The sequence below is a fragment of the Notolabrus celidotus genome, chromosome 5 (genome assembly GCF_009762535.1).
Source record: "Notolabrus celidotus isolate fNotCel1 chromosome 5, fNotCel1.pri, whole genome shotgun sequence".
NCBI classification, from domain to species: domain Eukaryota; kingdom Metazoa; phylum Chordata; class Actinopteri; order Labriformes; family Labridae; genus Notolabrus; species Notolabrus celidotus.
The window spans coordinates 7,010,896-7,025,766 of NC_048276.1; the positions used below are offsets into that span (position 1 = coordinate 7,010,896).

The following is a 14,871-nucleotide window of genomic DNA, read 5'->3' on the forward strand; positions in this document are numbered from 1 at the left end:
ACAACAAGGCTCCATTCACAGCTGTTCTACAGGCACTATTCTGTGACTACAAACCGTAAACAATATCAAATCAGAACAGTTAAATAAATATATACACAGCTGATTACAAAGATGTGAGTAAAATCAAAGTGTCACAGTTATTGTGGTTCTATTTTTCAGGCCCATAATTGTGGCCTGCCCCAAATAATGCAACAACCAAAGTAAAGAGTAAATGGAACAAGAATTACTGAAATATGACCTTCAGTGAACTCTTTACAGACGGAGACTCATTCAAAGTGTATTAATAAGACATGAGATAATAAACGTGACTTTAACTCAGTGAATGAAAAATATTTTGATCTCTTTTAGACTGGACCTGGATTGACTGATTCAAAAGTATTATGCATGTAAAATTAATCTGCAACCATTTCAAGTAACATCCCAACATCAACAATTCTTTGCGACGGATCACTGGACATATCTCTGGTTTTCAGACAAACTAGATATCTAAAGGTGCATTTCAACCAAGAGTTCTGGGGGCTTTTAAAATATTTTACCCTTAAATATTTTTTAAGCCGAGGGCATCGCATCGGTGTTTTGGTTTGAACAGGGACCTAGGCAACTGGAGACTTCCCTCACAAACGTCTTTAGATGATAATTAAATATCTGATGAGGATATTTTGACATTTGAATAAAAACTAAACACAGCTGTTGTAAACTCAAGATATTAAGATTACAAGTTTTCCATTATGAGAGGCACATCTGACTTGATTGACAGGTGGGAACACTGTAGCTGTTGGCTAGGAGGCTCAAAGCCCGCCTCTTTACGTTACACTCGCTCGACAGCTGTTAGGTTGAGTTCAACATTTCCAATATGGCTGCCGCCTCAGAAACAGATGGGTGACGTCACAGATACTAAGTCCATTATTTATACAGCCTATGTGTAAACTCCACAAACACTGACCTGTTCAGTTGAGGGTCTCCAGTTTAAAGGGTTACTTTTAAAACCATAACACCTGGAGAGATGCATTTGCAGTGGGCTCAGACAAAGTAAATCAAAGCTCCTTTTTTTGACAATATATTTATTGATTTTTAACTAGTCAAGTGAATCACAGATGTGTATGATGTTATTGTGGACGGCGGGTCCCGGGACTTTGGTCCCTGCCCCCCAAAGTCCCGGGACCAAATTACTACCCCCCAAGCAGGGGCTTTTCAGGAGGGAGATTAGCTAGCCCTGAACTAAATTTAGACCCTGGTTACTCCGGTCTAAAAGGATGTAGTTCCAGGGTACAGTTCCTGTAGTGGAAAAACACCTTAAAAAGTGATACTTTGAGCTCAGGGAAAGTGTTCTGGGGATTTTCTTCTTTTACTTTTTCCTGACATTTTACCAAATGATTAATCCGTTCCTAGAGAAAATAATAATTATAGCTATCAATAATGAAAAGAACTCATTAGTTGCAGCCAAATTACGATGTGAAGCTAGTTATCCCTGAAAAAACAGGTTTGGCTGTAAGAAGACGTGCAGTTTTTTCTTCAGTTGTCTTTTTATTTTAAGTCAAGTGTTAAAGAGATTCTGGTTTCATCTCTTTAGTTCTTAAATGTTCTGCTTCTCATTTTGTAATTTGGATGAAGCAATCATTTTCATAATCATTTCTATTCCTCCTATTAGTGTTAGTGCTGTTAGTACTGACCTCTTTTGTGAATGAGTGTGTGCTGCACAGCTGTGTGAATATTCTGTTTACGTTCATGTTAATTACATGCCGTACTGTATGTACTTCACCTTCTCTCCATGTCCCAGTTGTTCATCTTTAACGTCGCTCAGAAATTTCCAGTTCACCCTCGCTCCACCGCCTGCTGACCTCGTCTCTGTCAGGGATTGGCTGTTCAGCTTGCAGCCTTCCTGGTCAAACCTATGGTGTGGGAATAAAAAATGCACAACGGCACGTATGTATAAATAAATGTATGGAGCAAACGTGCTTGCACAAAGAAAAAAAAACACATTGATGTAAAAAAAAAAATGGCATGCATTATTTAAAGAGTGGAGAGAGTGAGAGAAAGAAAAGGGAAGGTTTGTTGAGAATATGACATTAATAAACATCATCAGTGAACACATTCAGGTACCTTTGTGTGTTTACTGGTATAAATGTGTGTTATACAACAAACTTACTTCTCTAATCTGCAGAGAAGATTCTGCACCATCTGCAGTTATCTAAAGGAACTATCTTCAGCGGTGGCTGAATTACACCTTAATCCCTGAACTGATCCACTGCATCTTTATGCTGCAATCTACTCCAACATAACATACGGCTCTACGGCTGTCTATCATGGACAAACAGTCACAGGTAAATCAGCTTTTATATCTATTTTCACATTTCATTCAACACGTAATGTTTTTCCTGAGGTAGAAAGAAAAATAAGACTCATCTGTCTTCCCACTCCATCCATTCATTTATCTACCTTTTTAATATTCTCTTTAAAAATTCTTAATGCATCACTGTGACTCCTGCTCTGTATTCAAGCCGAGCGGCGCAATCTAATCAAGGCATCATCCAAATTCATCAGATTCCTTCAATTATGTGAGCAAGCCTGGTCAAAACAATCCCCCACAAAGCAGCACTTCGCCACAGGAGGAAAGTCAGAGAGGTGCTTTTTGTCTTTGTAAAACGCAGACTGAAATATTAAGAAGGAGTCCAAAAACAGTGCGCCTGCTTCCTGAATAACATTTATTTTGATTTGCTTGTGGCTGTCAGCGTGTACACTGCAGAGAGGACCAAACGGCAGCAGAAATCGGGCCTGTGAGGGATTAGAGATGAATAGAAGTGCAATGGAAGGAAGGAGGAGCAACATTTTCTTTATTTGTTTAGTCCAGGGGTTCCCAAACTTTCCAGCCTGCAACCCCAAAAATATAGGTGCCAAAGACTTGTGACCCCAACTGTCCCTCGAAGTGATTACATGTTGCTTCATACTTCATTTACTTCAGGACGCTGGCGGCCTAGCAGTCTAAGCGCCCCACATGCAGAGGCTATAGTCCTCGTCGTAGAGGTTGCCAGTTTGATTCCCAACCGCCACCATGCACTGCATGTCTTCCCTCACTCTCTTCCCCACATTTCCTATCTCTCTTCAGCTATCCTATCATAAAAAGGCAATTTACTTCATACTTAGTTTACCTACATGCAGATGTGTCTCTGTTTCTTGTGCTGCTGTGATTAACCTGCTGCTACTGATCATTTTGTTAATTAGCAGTTAGCTAACCCCAACCCTAACTTTAGGAGTCATCTGGCAACAAAGAAAGGCAGAGAACTAATGGAAAGTGCTTACTTGCAGGGTTTTATTTCAAATGTAAGTACTATAGTTGTCTATATTTTTACAATAATGGGTAAAATAAGCAAATTTAGATTACTTAAAAAAAAAAAATAACCTGGAAGACATCTCGCGACCCCCCCATTGGTGTCTCGTGACCCCCCAGGGCAGAGGTGGGCAATTAACTTTCCCAAGGGGCCACATGAGAGACGGGGACTGTTTAGGAGGGCTGGACAAAAAACTGAACTCAACACAAATTATAGCTGTTTATTAAAGCTGGGCTTGGTAATCAGATTTAGATACACTTTTTGTCATACTGGGTAAAATGATCTTTATGTCCTGATGGCGATCAATACATAATGTGTTCTTAAAAAAGAGCGAAGAAAAGCTGCTATCTACAGCCGGAGTAAACCTGGGAAAACACCAACCAATCACCGTTTTTTGGGTGCCAAAATTTTAAACCAATCAAATCCCGTCCTGCTGTTCTGCCCTCCTCCTGCGCGTACATTTCCCCGGCGTGCACTCTGAGTCCCCGTCTCCTGCCTCTGCTTCCCCTGACTCTACTGACTGCCCCTCTTGCTCGACCTCGGGCCTGTCCCCTCTGACCCGATGAGGTGCTTTGCTCAGGACTGTAGTCCGGATCAGAGTCTAAAAAAGCTCTCACCACGGGGCTCTGACAAGGAGAAGAATTAATGACATCTAGTAAGTCCTACAGAAAATATATATGTACTGTAGCGTCCGTCCGGACGCTGTAGGGATGACGAGCCGATTCGTGAACACGCTGAGTTTTAATAACCGGTCACTGTCGGCCGTGATCACGCCAACCAACAAAACAACAATCAATGTTTGAATGAATGAAGAACTTCTCCTCTTGTCTCTCCTCTCTCCAGCTCACACACTCTACACCTCTCCTGATGCCTTCACTGACTGTCAACACTGTAGGAATTAAGAACATCTACACTGAACACGTTTAACAAACAGTAGATCTGTTACAGTATTATATATGTGTTATAACTTTTCTCCTGATATCGTGTCACCGGTACAACTGGATAATGCTAGAATGACAGTTGTGAGTACTAACAGCAGTCATGTTTGTTTGTGTTTTTAACTTTCACTATGATAATGTTTTGGTGAGGACCGGTCTTGGAGGAGCTCCGAGGGGAGGAGGGGAGGGGTTAGACGGAGTCATGAGGAAATGCTACATTCAAATTCATGCTAGTTTTCCGAGACTACCAACCCTAGCTTTAAAAGCAGCACATTTTTGGGTTTTGACTAGAAACTCAAAACATTTGAGGTATCCTGAAAACAGGCATTGTGTAAATACCAATATTGCAACACTCTTCCATAAATATTTACAGATTTTAAAATGTGCACATCTTTGCACTATTTCAATCATAACATCAACTCGGCGTGTTTTGTCTCGTAGTGGCGGTTTAAATTGTAATCCTTAAACACAGAGATCTGTTCTCCACAAACTAAGAACACAGCTTTACCTTTGAGTTCATAAAATAAATACTTAGCTGTCCATGTCTTGTTAAAGACTCTCCATTCAGTGTCAATCTTTCTTTTTTTTTAAAGGGAGCGAACATCCTTGAGGGCTAGCAGTTAGCCTACTTAGCCAATCACAGACGGTATGCTTTGCGGCATATACATTCACACGCAGCCACCTGCCAGTCAAAAATAATTTGACTGGCATTGGATGCATGGTGTATGCTTATTTACTGTACATTTTGTTTCTGAATCTTATCACCCATTAACCTCACACGGGCCAGTCAGGGCCGGATGTGGCCCGGGGGCCGTAAAATGCCCAGGACTGCCCCAGGGGGTCCTGACCCACACTTTGGGAACCCCTGATTAAGTCCACTGAATGTCAGGAGGTTTATTGGTTTATTATTCTGGTGTATTGACCAGAGACTAATAAGACCTAGATTAAAGCTGCAGCAATGGAGCCGGCGCCTCCTCTGTCTCTCTTTCTAACACACAAACTCCAGCAAACTGCTACAACTAGAGCAAAGTGGAGGAAACCAGAGTTCAAGACCCAGTAAGGTGAATTTATAAACCACACATGAAGAGTTGAAAGATTTAACAGACTAATGCCCACAGGTATGACAAAACACAAGCTGTGAGCTGTGAGCTGTGAGCTGTGAGCGCACTATTTGATGAAAGTTTTAGCCTAAGAATAGCTTTTGCTGTAACACGCAGGTAATCACATGCAAACTCAAGCATTGGTATGTGCACACACACACAGACACACTCACACACTCCCACACTCCCACAAGAAGCAGAAGGGAAAAATACATTTATATTTCAGGGGTGACACAACTTTGGGAACAGCCTTAATGAGAGTGAATGAGTCATAATTTTAAATCCCTCCACAGGAGCTGCTAAGAAGAATCCAGTTTGATGCAGCTCAGTGTCCCCCATGTTTCTGTTCATGTAAAGTTTAAGTTCAGAGAAGGATCTGGATTTATCCCTGTTCTGCTTTTCTGCTTCTCCCTCAAGCCGGTCCCGTCTACACCCTGCCCCACTGGGACTGTGAAAGCACATGTACGCACTCTCCTGATACGTGATCATCAGTGCTTTGCACTTTCCCGTTACTCTGTGCATGTGTGACCGAACCATGTGTTTAAATTCTGTTGCAGTTTATTTTTATTACAGCACCAGAGGATACGATCTACATGTGTGGTGCTTGGGATTTAAGTGACAGTGTATCCGTGTGCACACTTAACTCAGTTACAAAATGTGCGAATGTGTGGGTGTGCACGGTGACTCACCAGCCCCTCAATCTAAAGGCCTCGGGTATGTCTGGGTTGACCATGACTGTCGAACTGAACAAAGCAGAGAGAGATCTGCCCCCAAAATCAGACAAACGAGCTCCTTTGATTGCGACCACTGGCTGCCCTGAGCCGTTAAACTTCTCAGCCTGAAGGGAGAAAAAAACAGTGTTAAAAACAGCAACAGAGGAGAGAAAGATGAAGGAAAAAAGAGACACAAAAGCAGCCGTGTTATTGTATCATAAATCATCACTCTGTTTCTGCAGCTCGGATACACCAGAAAGTGATATAGGGTATGATTTTCTTTTATAATTGGACAACCTACAAGTTAATTTGAAAGTCATTTTTGGATTTTGGCAAAGAAGAGGGATTAGCTCTTGCAGATTGAATGAGCTTAGAGAAGAATAGTGCCATTTCATGCACATTTGAGAGTTATTTAGCCTGCCGTCTCAAATCAGAGACTCTGGTCCAAAACACTCCTGAAGGTCAGGGGAATGATTCGACCCATCCGAATTTTACAGCCCTGAAATCCCAATCACACAGCTCTGCATGCAAGCGCCCGCAGAGACACATGGGCACATGCACGGCTGGGCATCTTCATGAACACACCATTAATTATAGCCTGCTCTGCATGTTTTTATGTTAAAACCCCCAAATCCATCCCTGGATACACAGAGAGAGAGAGATTATAGTTATTACCTCCTCTCCCCACAATGTGGCCGTCACCACTTTGCCAGTTGTGTCTATTAAGTGGAGGGCCCTCTTGGAGACTTCTCTGCTGCTCTTAGTGGTTATACGGGACACATCATCCGCACTCTTGCACACTCCGATCACATCTGTTGGCAAAGAGAGTCATTTTACATTTCAGTCTATATCTCATGAACACAACAGAGGTAGATAAACATGCTTAAAGTGAGGTAAGGAAAGGAGGGTGCATTATGTGAAGGGGGACTTTTAAAATGCCTGTTATGGGATGATAAGTGTTACAATGCTTTCTCTACATAATGAAGTGTCTGCTGACGTGACAGGCTTTCATCAACACCCTCCATGCCAACCTCCATGACCTTCCCTGTGTAAGCCCCAGAAGGTCATTGCTGAAAAGGCCTGCGGTTCACAGAGCGTTGTATCGAAGCATATTAATGAAAGTTGACTGGAAGGGAAAGGCGCACAAGCAGCAGGAATAACCGCAGCCTTGAGAAGATTATTAAGAAATGCCTATCCAAGAACCTGGGAGAGCTTCATATGGAGAGCACCAAGGTCAGTGTCAGTGCATCTGAGCCACCACGCACTCAGGTGTGTATTCAGGAAAGGGGGCGACAGCTGGAGCATCCCTATTATCAAGCCACTCTTGAACCAGAGACAATGTCAGAAGTGTCTTACCTTGGGTAAGAGAATAAGAACTAGACTGTTGCTTAGTGGTCTAAAGTCCTATTTTCAGATGAAAGTAAATTTAGACTCTCATTTGGAAATCAAGATCCAAGAGTCTGGAGGAAGAGTAGAGAGGCACAGAATCCATTGTGCTTGAAGTTCCTGCAGCCTGTGATCATTTGAGGCGCCATGTGATCTGCTGGTGTCGGTTCAGCGTGTTTTATCAAGTCCAAAGTCAACACAGCGTCTACCAGGAGATTTTAGAGCACTTCAAGCTTCTATCTGCTGACTAGCATCATGACGATGCCACTTTCTTTCTCCAGCAGGACTTTGCACCTGCCCACAGCGCCAAAACTACTACCATAATATTACTGTGCCTCATTGGGTAGCCATCTCACCTGACATGAGCCCAAAGAGAATCTATAGAGTATTGTCTATATATGCCACGCTGTATTGATGCAGTAATTCATGCATGGTAAAAGACCTCCAACCAAGTATTGAGTGTTTAAATGAGCATACTTTTCAGAGGTTGCACATTCCTGTGTTGAAAATCCTTTTTTTTATTGATCTTAAGAAATGTTTGAATAATGAGAGGGGCTGGATTTCTGATTTTCTTGAGCTATAAGCCAAAATCATCAAAATTAAACCAAAACCAGGCTTGACATATTTCACTTTAAATGTAATAAATACAGGATGAGAGTTGAGTTAGATTACAAAATCAGGAGCTTTTTCATGCCTTTCTATTTTTTTTAGATGTATCTACACAAAAAACTAGAGTAGCAAGGACAGATTAATGAATGAATGAATTAATTAATACAAAATGAAGTTAAAATCAGTGAAAAGTATAAAAGAGAGAATAAAAACATCCCTCTTACATCGGATGGCGAAGTGTTAGATATGCTTGATTTATTTCTTTGTGAGATAAAAGTAATTTCTTGGAAATGAACGAACTCCAATTAACTTTAACGTTTACCAACTAAAACTCATTCAGTGTATTTCTGCTAACTTAATAAAAGGTGACATATCACGCTTTTTTCATCAATATATATTGGTCTAAGAGGTCCCCAAAACATGTTTTTAAAGTTTATGCTCAAAAAAACACTTTGAAATCAGATTTTGGCATGCCTGAAAATCCCTCTTCTTCAGTCCTCCTCAGAACACTCTGTTTTCTCTCTCACCACGCCCCCTCAGGAAGTGGATGTGGCCTCGGCTCTCCAGCACGTTGATCTAATGTTTACATGTTGGCTGAATATACACGGCTGCTCACAGATCACGTTACTTCAACCCTCTGAATCTGATCCAGAATCTGATCCTGATGGAGAGGCGCCTGCAGCAGGACCTTTCTGAAGGATTGGTCACAGATTTAGTGTTTCTTGTTGTTTTATTTAACAGTATGTCCACGTGTGTCTTGGTACACAGCTACGAACATGTAGCTATGTGGCTATGCTAACTAGCGCTAGCACTTATTCATGATAAATAAAAATCATCCACTAGATCTTCAAATCTGCAGACGTGGGGAGTAAAACCGACCTCTACCAGAAAGGCAGCAGGACCTTTCTGAAGGATTGGTCACAGATTTAGTGTTTCTTGTTGTTTTATTTGTCAGTATGTAGACGTGTGTCTTGGTACACAGCTACAGCTACAGCTACGAACATGTAGCTATGTGGCTATGCTAATTAGTGCTAGCACTTATCCATGACAAATAAAAATCATCCATTAGATCTTCAAATCTGCAGACGTGGGGAGTAAAACCGACCTCTACCAGAAAGGCAGCAGGACCTTTCTGAAGGATTGGTCACAGATTCTGTGTTTCTTGTTGTTTTATTTGTCAGTATGTCGACGTGTGTCTTGGTACACAGCTACAGCTACGACATGTAGCTATTTAGCTATGCTAACTAGCGCTAGCACTTATCCATGATAAATAAAAATCATCCACTAGATCTTTAAATCTGCAGACGTGGGGAGTAAAACCGACCTTTGTGTTTATTAAGACAGCCTACAACTAGCATGCCTCCCTCCTCAGCTCCTTGTTAGCACACATTTGTGCAGGTAATGAAAAACGGAGGAGGGGATTCAGTATTATTTTATACAGTCTATGGGCTGAACAAGCTCCGAGCTCTGACTCCGTGACAGACCGGATATTGTTGTTACGTAACAAAAACACGGAAGTCTGAAACGGCTCGTTTTAGACACATTTACAGAAAGGTGGAGAAATCAGAACAGGGGCAGAATGGATTTTTTTCATTCTCGGGGGGTTTGTAGACATGCCAGGGAAACATATTTCAGGTAGAGAACCATTAAAAAGTTCATTTTGCATGATATGTCACCTTTAATGTGTTATAGTTCCTTTGTTGCATAGAACCATTTCTGAATACTTAAATCTGAATGGTTCACAACCAAGTGTCCAAGGTTGCCGTCTTCCCCCTTTGCCTTTGTTAGCCAAAAATGAACCAATGCTTCAGATTTTTGAGTAGGACTGTTAGCTTTGACTTGCTCCCATGTCTTCACTGGAATTCTTACAATGACTGTCTGTTTCTGCATTTCATGTGGTCCAAACTGCCTGAACCTACCAGTAGAAAAATCAAAACCTCTCACAATGGCAATGTTTGTGTTGGGTCCAGTTGGATGTGCAGGATCACAATCCCGATGCACACTTTTAATGCATGTATTGACCAGGGGTGCAGCTCGCTCGCCCTGGTGGCTGCACTGCAGTATAGGTCAAAAACTCAGTCTCCCCCATTCATTTGAATGGGGCTGCAGTCAAACTCTTATTTACAGTCTATGGTAATGACCTGTCTGTAATAATGGGTACATTTCCATTTTCCTCCTCTATCTTTAAATCCTGCATTTTGATCTGATTTTTGTAGATGAGTCTTCAGGTGATGTGCTCACCTTCAGTCTGTTTTACAGTAATGTTTGTGTGTGAATGGATTCATATATAAGAGGATGATTTAAATTCTGAGTACAACATTTGGTCAAAAACTCAGAGCACCCCATTTCTGTCAATCTCCTCACCGTCAGAAGTAGTGCCCATGCGTTTAATAAAATTTCTGAGCAGTATTGTATTATAGATTATGTCAAACAGTCATTCTCGGAACTCCATCCACTGTCTGCTACCTCTGCTAACCTTTTTCTAAGCTCTCCCCACTCCTTCCTCATTCCTCTCCTGCTCTCCGCCTGTGCTCTCTCAGCCCTCCTTAATTCCATTATGATTGAGACGATGTCATCCACCTCTGAACTCCATTATCACCACAGGAACAGGCTGACAGTTCTCATTACCATGTTATAATCCCCTATTTAACAAAGGAGCAGAGAGAGGCAGCGAGAGAGGGGAGTGAATGGAGAGACAACAGATGACACACACACACAACATGTAACACAGCCCCTCTGCGATCAACACAAGCACACTCCTGCAGGTAAACGTGTTCATGTGTGGTGTGCATACATGATACCGGTTTCATCATGCGAGATTACTGCTCTGGGTGTAATCCTGCGTGTATTTTCTCCTCTGCAGCTTACATTATGGTGTTTACACCTCTTAATGTGCAGTCATTGGTTCTCTGATTAAGTGTGTGCGACACTTAAATAAAATGATAACCCTGCTTGTGATGCAGACGAGCAGTTGTTTCTCCTCTGCTGATCTGTTACAGTACAAAACTGCAATACTGTGCAACACAAACACACAGGTGTCTGAACACAAACACCTTTGGAGATGAAGATTTTAAATTGCTCTTTTAAAATCTGATCGTTCTGATCCATGCTGCGAAAGGCTGTGAATGAGCCCTTGAGCTTTTTATTGCCCATCCCCACATCAGGATCCCTCTTATTGGCGTCTTTTTAGTGTGATTTAACACCCAGCATCAACAAATATGAGAAGGTTATGTGTTAATGTTTCAAAAAAACAAATCTGTCATCAGATATTTCCTGATCTAAAGCTCCTGTGGCTTGAATAATATGTCAATTTTGGCGCCACCTGTGGACAAAGCCGGACGATTGTGCCTTTGTTGGACAAACTGTGAAGCCGAGTATTAGAAGTGGAGCTAAACTTCCCTAATCTGGGATAACCTCTCGGAGCTAGACCTTGTAGGGGATGCTTGCTAGTGACCGAGCCAAAAAAGTGATATGAAGGCGCCCCCTTGTGGGCTCACCAACTGCAGGGACAGGTGAGGGGTCGGGTGCGATACAAACTGAGTGGGAGGCAAAGGCAGGGGCCTTGACGAGCTGATCCCCAGTAGCGTAAACCGGTTATTGGTATGTGGAACATCATCTCTGTGGCAGGGAGGGAGCTGCAGTTAGTGGGGGAGGTAGAGGGCTACCATTTGGATGGATAGACGGATGGACGGATGAATGGCTGGATGAATAGATGGTTGGATTAATGGGTGATTGGATGGGCTGATACATGGATGAACAGATGGATGGATGGATGGATGGATGGATGGATGGATGGATGGATGGATGGATGGATGGATGGATGGATGGATGGATGGATGGATGGATGGATGGATGGATGGATGGATGGATGGATGGATGGATGGATGGATGGATGGTTCAATGAATGAATGGATGAATGAATGAATGGCTGGATAAATGGTCGAATGGTAGGAAGGATGGATGGACAGATTAATTGATGGATGAATGGATGGATGGTTGAATGGATGGGTGGATGGAAGGATGGATGGACAGATTAATTGATGGATGAATGGATGGATGGTAGAATGGATGGGTGGATGGAAGGATGGATGAAAGGATGGTTGGATTTTGGATGGATGGATAGATGAATGAATTGATGGATGGATTGATGGATTGATGGTTGGTTGGATGAATGAATGGCTGGATGGCTGGGTGGATAGATGGATGGATGGATGGATGGATGGATGGATGGATGGATGGATGGATGGATGGATGGATGGATGGATGGATGGATGGATGGATGGATGGATGGATGGAAGAATGGATTGCTGGTTGGATGGGCATGTAGATGGATGGATGGATGGATGGATGGATGGATGGATGGATGGATGGATGGATGGATGGATGGATGGATGGATGGATGGATGGATGGATGGATGGATGGATGGATGGAAGGAAGAATGGATGGATGGATGGATGGATGGTAGGAAGAATGGATTGCTGGTTGGATGGGCATGTAGATGGATGGATGGATGGATGGATGGATGGATGGATGATGGATGGATGGATGGATGGATGGATGGATGGATGGATGGATGGATGGATGGATGGATGGATGGAAGAATGGATTGCTGGTTGGATGGGCATGTAGATGGATGGATGGATGGATGAATGGATGAATGGATGGATGGTTCAATGAATGAAACTGAAACTTTTGTTAGAAAAATAAAAAAAGGCCTTTTCTGCTGTGTGCTGTTGATCTTCTTCACAACACTTCCCTGTAGCAGGGCTGAATAGCATTTAAAATGACTTCAAATATAAAGTAAATTATCCTTCTGATAGTCTGGTTTGATGCTGTCGGTAATGCAGAGACATAAATATTGATTTGTGCAAGATTTAAACTATCTTGGTAAAGTTGAAGTACTTGTATGCCTTCTTAATCTGGACAAAGAGAACTTAAGCCTGAGCAAGAAGATGTTTTTGTCTTTATGTCAGCATCAAAACTCAGGTATCTAACCCACACTTGTATTGATAACTTATAATTCATATGTAACATAAGTGACCTTAAACTATTGATTAATGTAAAGCTAAAAAGTGGACCAAACAAATAGGAGCAAATGCCATACGGGATGTTACTTATGTATGCTAAAACTTGCAGACCAAAGGAAGTTTTCATACATTTTGCCTCAACAACAGAAACATCACTGTCAAACCTGTGCATCATCTGACTGATAAAGCAGACTGCCAAGAGCATGATGTTGAATTGCTAATTTTTAACCCCAATCTAAACCTGGACTACCCAATTTACCTGTCCCAGAGATAAGACATTCCTGTCAGGCAGAGAGGGCAGGCGCCATAACTAACCTTCATAAAACAGAGGAAGAACATTCTCCTATTCTTATCTTTTACTGTGTGGCTGAATTAACCTTTACTCTGACCCTGCCGTCACGCTTTCTTCAAGAACACTTGGTGTATGACTGAAAGGCATGTGCATATGTCTATAAGCTCAGTTTTTACCATCTCCAATATCTAAAACTGGTAATTGCCTGAGCCTTCAGAGATAAATAAGCTGATAAGCCAATATTGTTATACTGGCGGCGAATCAGATATCCTGTCCCGACAATACCAGCCAAGTTTTTGATTAGCCATTGGAGAAATATGATCATAAATGCACAGACAATTATTTAAAGATGACATATGTTGGAACACAAACAAGACTGATTCACTCCATATTTTCTGTGATGATGCAGCACTGCTGTTTTCTTAGACAGCTGCACTTTCAATATTTCATATGATTTTCATGGAACGGTTTCAAGTCCCTCACTGCTCTTCTGACACTGCTGAATTAAGAGATGGAATTGACACAGGCTAATTTAGGGGCGTCCTCATGAGCTGGTCCAATCGATCAGGTCTGAACACGTAATTTACAATGCACTTTGTCATGAGGAAAGCATGGGGAATCGACTCACACACCAAAAAGAGGTCAAGAATAAAACTGAGAAAGTCTTCTGGCATGAGGCCCAGTTTTCAGAGAGACATGAACACAAGTGAGCTGTAGTGAAAATGATTACTGACAGCTCCACTCTTAACCGGGACTACCACAAGATCCGTGTCCGGTCAGTCTCCGATCTGCTGTGGTCTGGCTCCTTGCTCTGACACCTGTCAACACCCACCGGTTGAGTTTACAGAACGCAGCACGGAGCAGGACCGCCGGACAGCTGGAGTCGTGACTGAGATTTTACCATTAATGACTACTCTTCTCCTCTCCTCATCCATGTTGTCTTTCTGGTCCTCTGAAAACCTCTGACCTGTTGAGTCCAGGCCTGGCTCCGCTCATCATGACGGTTTGTTGTTGTAGTTAAGTGAAATACGATCTGGTGATAACACAGAGTGTTTTATTCTGAAAACTAACCGGATGTTTTCATTTTGTTTTGGTGCCTGACTTCCTGTCCCGCTCCATCTGCTCTGTTGAGATTGATCCAGCAGAAATAGAAGTCTTGCGTATCTGATCTGAAGGGCTCCGACCTGCCAGATCAGAGACGCAGCCGGAATGCAACGGAGTGGATCCAGTGGAAGTTAACACATTGGCTAGAATAGAAACCTCTCAGATCCGGTGCGGTGACAGATCGGAGACAGACCGGACATGGATCAGGTGGAATTAGAACATTACCACAGAACTTTTTCTTCAACTCCTTGACCTGCCAGTTGTCTTTGCCTCTGATTTCAAAAACAGACACACTTGCAAACAGCAGTCATTAAGGCTGGTGGTACAATGTCTTCAGAAATGTCCACAGATTTGAACATTTGATCGATTGTTGAT

The 14,871-nt window shown here is 42.3% G+C and overlaps 1 protein-coding gene across 2 annotated transcripts in view; it reads right to left on the reverse strand.

The window, feature by feature from the left end:
* The window catches only part of LOC117812885 (replication protein A 70 kDa DNA-binding subunit-like), a 74,376-nt gene that overhangs the window by 26,034 nt on the left and 33,471 nt on the right, over positions 1-14,871 (reverse strand). For both annotated transcript variants that reach the window (XM_034683872.1, XM_034683871.1), the window contains exons 11-13: positions 6,753-6,889; positions 6,054-6,202; positions 1,760-1,889 (exon numbers count right to left, since the gene is read on the reverse strand). In XM_034683872.1, the coding sequence (XP_034539763.1) occupies positions 1,760-1,889; positions 6,054-6,202; positions 6,753-6,889 (416 nt within the window). The remainder of the gene's footprint in view (positions 1-1,759; positions 1,890-6,053; positions 6,203-6,752; positions 6,890-14,871) is intronic.